This window comes from Equus przewalskii, chromosome 17 (genome assembly GCF_037783145.1).
Source record: "Equus przewalskii isolate Varuska chromosome 17, EquPr2, whole genome shotgun sequence".
Classification (NCBI taxonomy): domain Eukaryota; kingdom Metazoa; phylum Chordata; class Mammalia; order Perissodactyla; family Equidae; genus Equus; species Equus przewalskii.
In genome coordinates, this window is record NC_091847.1 from 72563375 (window position 1) to 72572476 (window position 9102).

General features: G+C 42.0%; 1 protein-coding gene across 5 annotated transcripts in view; it reads right to left on the reverse strand.

The window, feature by feature from the left end:
• BOLL (boule homolog, RNA binding protein) overlaps positions 1–8837 on the reverse strand; it is a 96013-nt gene extending 87176 nt beyond the window's left edge. For all 5 annotated transcript variants that reach the window (XR_011528503.1, XM_070580497.1, XM_070580496.1 and 2 more), the window contains exons 1-3: positions 8402–8837; positions 4702–4845; positions 1860–1951 (exon numbers count right to left, since the gene is read on the reverse strand). Coding sequence is in view for 4 of the 5 variants with exons in the window: in XM_070580497.1 (XP_070436598.1) it covers positions 1860–1951; positions 4702–4845; positions 8402–8422 (257 nt within the window). In the remaining variant the exon portion in view is untranslated. The remainder of the gene's footprint in view (positions 1–1859; positions 1952–4701; positions 4846–8401) is intronic.
• Positions 8838–9102: the final 265 nt, after the last annotated feature.

Consider the following 9102-nt stretch of genomic DNA (forward strand, 5'->3'; position numbering starts at 1 on the left):
GCGTTAAGATTTGAAAAAATTTTGTTTTTTAAGAATGGGGCACTGTAGGACTGAGCATTTTTCTATGGTGACCAGCAGGCAAGACTTACGAGAATCATTCACAACTTACTACTGTCACTTCCTCTTAGAGTCAGGGGACTAAAAGAAAAAAAAAAACAACCCAGGGATTTTAAAATATTTTCAGACCTGAGCTGTTTGGCAGGAAAGTATGAGAGATCCAGGTCTGGTTTACAAATTAGGATGCAATGAATTTCAGTCCAGAGAAATAATCTCCTTCTAAAATAATAGAAGTCTTGCTTAAACAGGAATCAAAGTAGAAAAAAGAACCTTAAAAAATTAAAAATTTCAACAATAAAATTTTTATATTGGTAAATGAGCATATAAATGTGTTATTTACTATTATTAGCACATATAAACTGATAATGTAATTATCAATATACTTCCCAAACAAAATCAATTAAAAATATATATAACCCAGACTTTATATCTGCTTTTTCTATATAATTGTCACTTTCAGAGTATAATTCACATAATGTTCAAGATACAAATACATGACATATGCCATGTCCCACAAGCCAAAATAGGTAAACAAAAAGAAACAAAAGAAATAAAAGGTATATCTCCTCAAAGTATAATTTCTAATTAGTTAACTTAAGGAAACTCGTTTGAATAGTGCTAAATATATTGACTACTATTTTCTTCAGTTCAATCACTGTATTATATACAAAGTTTCTTTTTCTAACAAAGGGATTTTTCTTTTTCTATTTGCCCAAACATTAAACAAGGGTTAAGAAAATACTTCTACACTCAATTTTTTGGTAGAACACATACCCCACCCAGTGGAAAAGGCAAAAAATACAGTTTACATTTCTATGGACATTTTTCAATGATAAAAAATGGATATTACCAAAGTATTGCAAATTCAGTATTAGCCAACCACACGAGGTACCATCTCACTTCATCCTAATACTGTTTGTCAGTCTGAGGAAGTATCTCATTTGTTTAAAAATAACCTCTCCATAGGAACCCATCTCTTCCAAAGTGCCCACCTGTCATACTTATGTGTTGTCCCCCACTAATAAAATTTTTTATCCACCTCATTGGTCCCTTCTCTTATGCCTATAAATACGTATGTCTTGCCTCTCTTTCAAGAAAACAAACACAATCTTCATTGATCTCCACTGCCTTACCATTTTCTTTTCTTTAACTCTGCAGTCAAACTTCTTAAGTGAATAGACTATGTAGACTACCTTTCACTTCTCTGAAATTTTGCTTTTGTATACACCAATCCACTGAAACAGATCTAAGGTCATTAGACATTTCTAGACAAATCCTACTGCTTCCTTCTCAATTTTAATTCTCCTTGATTCAGCAATTAAAAATCATTCTCATTAGAGTCATATTTCTCTGATTAGTCCCCTAAAGAGGTCTCTGAGGCACAATCTATAGACATTCCTCCGTGTCAGCTTTTTTCAAATAAAGCTCTCTCTAGTCTAAAGTAGGATACAATTCCAAAAGTATCTGATTCCTTTAGCTGCTTCCTTAGCTACTGGACATTAGCTACTCAACATTAAGTGCTTGCTACCTAACAGTGAATGGTCCCTCAGCCTATGCAAAAATAACTTCCCAGAAAATTAAGGAATATTATAGTGTCCCCCTCCCTCCAAACACACACACACACACACACACACATATACACATAGGAAATAGAGGAGATCTAAAGGTAGGAGGAAAGAAGAGGGCATGACATTCTCCTTTTAAAAAATGGAACCAAAGTAAGTTAGCATACAAAACCTAGTAATCTAATAAAAATACAATTGTTAATTCTATGTAATTGTTAATTCTATAGTGATACTAACCCTTTGGACACTCCAGCTCTGTCATTTACAATTTTCACTTCTTTTACAGACCCATATTGGGAAAAAAATTTTCTTAGATCATTTTCATTTGTCTAATGGCATAAAAAGAGAACACAAAAATTTTTTTCAGTTGATAAAAGATGAAACAACTCTTATGCTTGTTTTGGAGGCAGAAAAGTTGATCAATAAATAATAATATGGAAATAAGAATGCCTCTCATCATAAAAACAGTGCATGAAACCAACAGTTGTTAAAATCAACATAAATACTTTGCTTTATGCAGTAACTATTGTTAAACTATCACATATCAATAAAAATTAAGCTGAACTGTTTAAAACTACAAAGAAAGCTTACCATTTAAAGGAATTCTTATTCTCTAGTTGGCCAGTTTTTAAAAAATAATTTGAGTTAGGCATGCTATAACTAAAGTAAGGGCATATTATACTATTGGTCCTTGTGGCTCAGAGAGGCCCACAGTCATGGCAGTGGAAATAGGTTATGTTGGCCTACACCAGTCACTCTACCTTAATCAGCATTGTCTCCAGGAAGAGTAAGATCTTAGGAAAGAAATATATTTCCAAAGCACTTGAACTCAATTCGTGATAACAATGAAGCAGCTACAAGATTTAAAGTGTTTAGCTGCTTTATTTGTACTCGATATACATTTCAGCTAAATACAGACACTATGATAATATTCAAAATAAAAACTTGAGTTGTAATTAGACTATACTGTACAAGATGTCTACAAAGATAGTTTTGGCATATCTGGTTTTAATTGAAATAGTCTCATAAAAGACTCATATCACCTTTTCCTAAAGTATTCACACTAAATTCATTGTAATTTCATTTTATGGTTCAGCTGTGATGGCCACAAGAGGAACTCTAAATATCCCTAGAAAAAAATTTCCTTTATCAACATAGGAAAAGACATGCTTAACAGTAGAGGTATGCCTTGGGTTCCTCACTACTTATATACACTATTGGTTTTTCGTTGGTAACTAAAGCCTATTAAATTGGATGATGACAATACTGAGTTAATCTAAGAATAACTGAATGCCTCTTATTTCAATAAACACACAATGGAATCAATGCCAGGATAAGGACTTCTATTAGGGATTTGAAAACAAATTAATTCAAACTATTCTCTGGCAGAAGAATCACTAGCTCAGTTCTGCAGCTCCACTTCTCCACTGAAAAGTAAGGAACAGAAAGTCAAGATGATTAAATATTAAGAGGGATGGGCTGTAAGCTTCTAAAAAGAAGTGTTTTTAAAAGACGGAGACTGCTTGCTCCTCCAGTAAACTATTTCCTTGCTGGCATTTGTCTGTAGTTTGGGAAAAGGTACAAGAAAGGGAACGGCAGCAGTTACCTTAAAGCTATAAGTGCATTGTAACAATGGTTCCCCAAAGTTCATTTTGTGGCTGATAGGCAGTAACCTAGAATAACCTAGCCATAGAAATGTTTACATTTATTGATGACTTATTTAAAAAATATACTAAGCTACTGTAATATAAATAAATTCTGAGCAAGAATACTTAACTTGAATATTTATGGTCGGTCATTAATATTTTCCACAGAAACAGAAAATCTTTTAAAAAATAAGCATTTCATAAGAAATCATTTTTGTTACTTTATTTTTAGTGAACCAATCACATACTTGCTTACGACTCATTATTTTGACAACATTAAGTGTAACATTTCTCTTGAGCAGGAAAAAAATAATTCCATCCAAATTGTGACAGATTATTATAGGGAAATGACAAGTTACAAAAGTCAAATATCATACTCTGATGACACAGAGATTTTTTTTAATTAAGAAAAAAGACAAATCTCTCTGTAATTTCCAATACGTAATATGGAAGCTTGGAAATTCTTCTATACATTCACTTGGAAGTAAGGGTATTGCACTTAAAATATTCATGCATGCCTTTCCTGTAGGTGTAGGGCACGGCAGACTTCTCAAAACTATGTCTCTCTGAAAGAATGAAATAGCTGATTATATTATTTAAATATATTACTGCTAAAATGCTTTATTCTAAGAAGGATGCAGGCCTTTTTTAGTGATCAAATTCTAAATTAGGTGCTAGAAAGCAAGGTGCAGAAGATGGAAGTCAGGGGGTCACTCAGGAATCTGAGATAAAAGTTGAAATAGGGGCCTGCCCAGCGGCACAGTGGTTAAGTTTGCAAGCTCTGCTTTGGAGGCCTGGGCTTTGTTGGTTGGGGTCCTGGGTGTGGACCTACGCACCGCTTCTCAAGCCATGCTGCAGCAGGCAACCCACATATAAAATAGAGGAAGATGGGCATAGATTTTAGCTCAGCAAGAAGAGGAGGATTGATGGCAGATGTTAGCTCAGGGCTAATCTTCCTCGGGGGGGGGGGGGGGGGGGAAGAAAAAAAAGTTGAAGATAAAAGATAAGAAAAAAGATTTCACAGGACTAAGTTTTGTGTGTGTGCTTTTTGAGTCTTCTTTTGAAAATTATAATCATTCATTATTTGGACTATTGGAGTACTGTGCAAGAAAGAATAATTAGTATGGTATGGGAAATAAAGTATATGGAGTTATGGGTCAGAAAACTAGGATTCTGGTCTTCAAGCTGTCCCTAAGTAGCTAGGAGCCTATAGACATGTCAACGAGCCTCAATTTCCTTGTATGTGAAATCGGATAACTATATACACTCTATTTAACCAACATTGTTGTTGAAAAGATTCTTTATAGCAAGACAATTTGAAAACAACTAATCATTCTGCAAATGTTATTTTTATAGTTGCAAAAAGAAACAATTTCTGAGAAAAATAACTTCTAATGCAAAAAATGCACTATGTTGCATGCATAAATAGGTACCTTAAAGTCAATTCCTCCTACAAAGATGCGATTAGGGATCACTGTTCCATATCTTGGGGCACTTGTTGGGTTATTCAAAGGCACAGGTGATACAGGATTAGGGGATGGAGATAACGAATCTGTTTGCGTCTGATTTGATGTTTGCTGTAAAATAAAACTTTTTTAAATTTTTAGCACTGGGTATACGTTTTGATGCAGGCTGAAAACATCTATTTTTCAAGAAATGAATCATTTAAACAAAATGTAGTATTTCAGACTTTAATTTTATTCTAATATTATGAAGATTATAATTAGAACTAATAACTTTTTGGGGAAACAATAATATAGGATATGTAGAATCAACTTCACTACGGAGAAAATCTTAAATCTCAAATGTATTATTTAAATATACTTATGTTTATTATTAAATACACTATTTAAATATTATAAATGTTAAGAAGGAATATTAAATTCAAATAAAAGTTTGAGAAAGAGAATAGCAGCCGTGCACAGCTCGGAGCTGGCCTGGCACAACCGATTAGATCCTGGTGTTGCTGGGAGTTGGCTTGGAACTCATAGCTACGCTGTGGCATTCTCTCGTTAACAGAACACCAACATCAAGCAAGGCTACTGTATGACTGTGATGGATCAAGACAAAAACAAGCCCACTCTGTAATCATGTCGGAACCTTGACAGTAACAAAAGCAATGTCCAAATCACAAGAATAACCAAACATCCCTCTATCCCGGCTTATATGAGTGATTGCTCCTTCATCAATCACAGCTGTAGCCTCAATCTATTTTTTCTTGCCTTGTAGATAAGAATTAACATACTCAATCACAGAATTAGTTCCACTTCCTGACAACATGCATTTCAGAGGAAAGCCCTTCTTCCTTAAACTCTCTCTAAAAATGGGCTTAACCTGAGCCAAATCCTATAAGTTTTTTCTAACACACTCTTACTGAGAGGCTCCACGGAGTATGTACTTCCTTGTTGCAACAATTCAATAAACCAACTTCATTAAACTACAGACATGTTCCTTGAGGTCTTTGGCTAAAGGGCATTGACAAGTTAATAAACTCTGACGTTCAAGTTCACTGTTTTTCAGCTCTAAAGTCAAATTTTTAAATGCACTTGTCAATTTGCAGATTGGACTGATTTTGTAAAAAAAAAATTATATACCTTAGAAATAAATTTTTATACTAAAGAATTGAGCTCATAGTACATATTCAATGTTCACAATTCTAAGTCAGGGGACCTAACTTAGATTTTAATAAGTATATATTAACATATAAGCCTTTGCACAACGGCAAGATAATAGACTTCAGGTACATCTGAAAAAAAACAAGATTTGAGAAAAGGACTTTGAAGAGAAACTAACTCAAGATCTTGTTAATTATTTTCCTCCTGGGAACACTATACAGACTTCTGAGACAGTCTAACATACTAAATGAGTGCTTCAACAAGTCTGAAATTCATAATTTCAATTCTCTGAGAAACAAATACATGAAAATGAATTTCTAATGTAGGTACTGGAGTTGTTCTTTTTCACATTTGTTCTCCCCTTTCACTTCACTGGCCAATAAAGCCATAATCACTCTTCAAAATGTACAGAAAACTGACTATGCCAGTGGTGACTATGGGGTGATAGGCTGGAGTTAGGGGGTTCCATTCCTTACCTAGTTTTGAGGGGGAAAAACACATACTCCCTAATAAGGGAGTTCATAAAAACATCTATTAACCCACAAAAAAGTCATCACATTTAATAATTGCTATGTTGTAGTTTCCAATTAAAGAAACTGGGAATCCAATCTTAACAGCATCCTCTCTGGGCATTTGGAGGTAATTAATAACTTCTGTCACTTTACTTTTAGGACGTAGTGCCCAGAATAGATGATTCTAGGATGTTCAGTTTTATTTTTCAACTGTGAATTTGTATTGCTAGACATAACAGAACAGTTCTGGTAGATATAATCTTGTCTCTCTGCCTGTTTGTTTAGAAAATGTAGAAATTACTTATTTGCAAAATTTTAAAAAAAATCAGTCTTCCTAAAATTTTCTTCTTAAAAACAAAATGAGTTCAATAGATGAACTCATTTGTTCTCAAATTTATTTAAATAGAAGTCAGCTCCATCATTTTTCATTGAGAGAGGGATGTCATGACAGGAAGTGAAGAGAGCGCTTTATTCTCAGCCTTGAGAAATTAGTTGAACGACACCGGGAAAAGAAAAATATCAACTTTTTACATCCAATTCACTTCATTCTCCAGCTTCTAAAGCTCCTGCTCTACTGTGGGTTCCAACTGTTTTACTTTTCTCCTTACCACTTTCCAACATACTATGTAATTTACTTATTACGTCGTTTGTCTCTTTCCACTATAACGTAACGCTCACGAGGGAAGGGATTTTGCCTGTTTTGTTCGCTGCACCATCTATAGCGACGGTACACAACAGGTGTTCAATACGTATTTGCTGAACGACTGAATAAACGAATGAATCATTTCCTCCCGCTCAAGATATGCAACCACGAGGCTGCGGGCGGAAAAATACAATATCGACAGCCTAGAAAATATATTCTAACGTTAGCAGGAACAGGGCTCGGGTGGAGGCAACACCGGAGTCCCTCAGAGAAGCTCAGCGATGCAGCGAGGTCAACAATAAAGCCAGCCCCAAATCCCACGGGCAGCAACTTCGCAAATGTATGAAAAGCACCTAGGTAGCTGCTGCTACTGGGTTAGAATGAAGGGTCCTTGGTTAGTAAAACTTCCCGGAGAGTTTATTCAAAATTCCCTCCAGATTCATGTCCCCCTCTGCGTCCTCCCCTCGAGGGAAGAGGGCGGGCTAACCGTCGCCGTCACAGCCTCAGCGCTCCTTCCCCTCCGCGGCCAGCAAGCTGAGGCGCCGGGGGACACGGCCACGGCGACAGCTTCCTCCGGGTCCCTCGGGTCATCGTGAACTTGGGCAGTGACACGAGGATCCAGCCCCTCCCCACCAAAGTGCGGGAGGGAAAAGAAGGCCAGCCAGCGAGAAATTTTGGCCCGCAAGCGCGCCAGCAGCGGCCTCAGTAACCCTCAACCGCACCGCCGCGACGTCCGCCTCGTGCGCAGTCGGTCCCGCGGTGCGCGCTGATTGGCTGCCGGCGGCGCTGGGCGGGGCGCGGCGGCACGTTGCCGCGGCCCCTCGGCCCGCCGCCCTTCCCCCTCCCCGCTCTGAAGGGCTCGGGGCGCACCCGCGGCTGCAGGGGCCCGTCATATCTGGGCCGCAGGTGGCCCCCCGTGTCCCTCGGGCCTTCCGGTCCCCACTGACCAGTAGGGGAGAGGAGGCGTCGGCCGCCCTGGCAACCCCTCCCGGCGGGCGGCGGGGCGGAGTCCGGCTGGAGCGAGCGCAGAAGACGCCGCTGAGCGCGGTTTCGGCGGGAAAGCTGTTTCTCCCGCCGGCCCCCGCCGGGCGCACCGGGCCCCGCCGCCGCCGCCTCCCGGCAGTCCCCGAGCCCCCGGGCCGCCTACGCCCGGGCCAGTCGGTGGCCACTCCTCCCCGACCCCACGCCCCAGCCGGCCGGCCTGCAGGCGGCCGCCCTTCGCGGCGGTCGACGGGCGCCCCGTCCACGGTCCTTCGCCACCGAAGAGCGGCATTTGGGCTCTCGCCCTCGCCCTCCCCGCCCCTCAGGGTCGGAGTCTCCCTCGCCCTTTGCCGCTGGCCCGGGCCCTGGCCGCCGGACTCACCGCCCCGCACTGGCTCTCCATCTTCCTCGACGCTCTTCAGAAACCGGGGGGAACGGCCAGAAACCTGAAGTCTGAGAGGCCCTCACACCAGGGCAGCCACGCCGCGTCTCCCCACGGAGCCTCTCTCCCCCTGGCGGCGGCGGCTGCAGGGGCGCAGGCTCGCACCCGGGGCCTCAACTTGCCCCCGGGGGGTGGGGAGGGGCGGCGGCGGCGCGGGCGGGCGCCGCAAGCCGCCGAGGGGTGCGGGCGGGCGGGTTCGGTGGCGGCCCGGGGTCTCGGCTCCGGGCCGTCTGAGGGGCAGAGCGGGCGGCGAGTCGGGGCCGGCGAGCGTCGTGCGGGGCCGGGGCCGCTCTGGCCTGCTTTCTGCCGGCTGGGGACGGGCGGGCGGGCGGCCCCGCAGAGCTCCATGCGCTGCGCGCCTGGCCCTCTCCGCCCCGGAGAAAAGGCGGCCTCTGGGACGGGTGGGTTTCGAGAGGTGCAGGTGACCTCAGGCTTTACTAAGGCGCGAGAAGCCGGCGGGGGGCGACTGCGGGAGCTGGTGGAAAGCGACGAGGGCACTTTCCAAACTCTGAGCCCCGCGGCCTGACGCGCCAACCTCGCGGGCTCGGGAGACGCCGCGGACGCCGCGCCGCACCTGTTGTCGCTGTCACTCAGGCCCGCCGGGCGGGCGGGCGGGGCGTCGCGGGCGGCCTGGCCGGGAC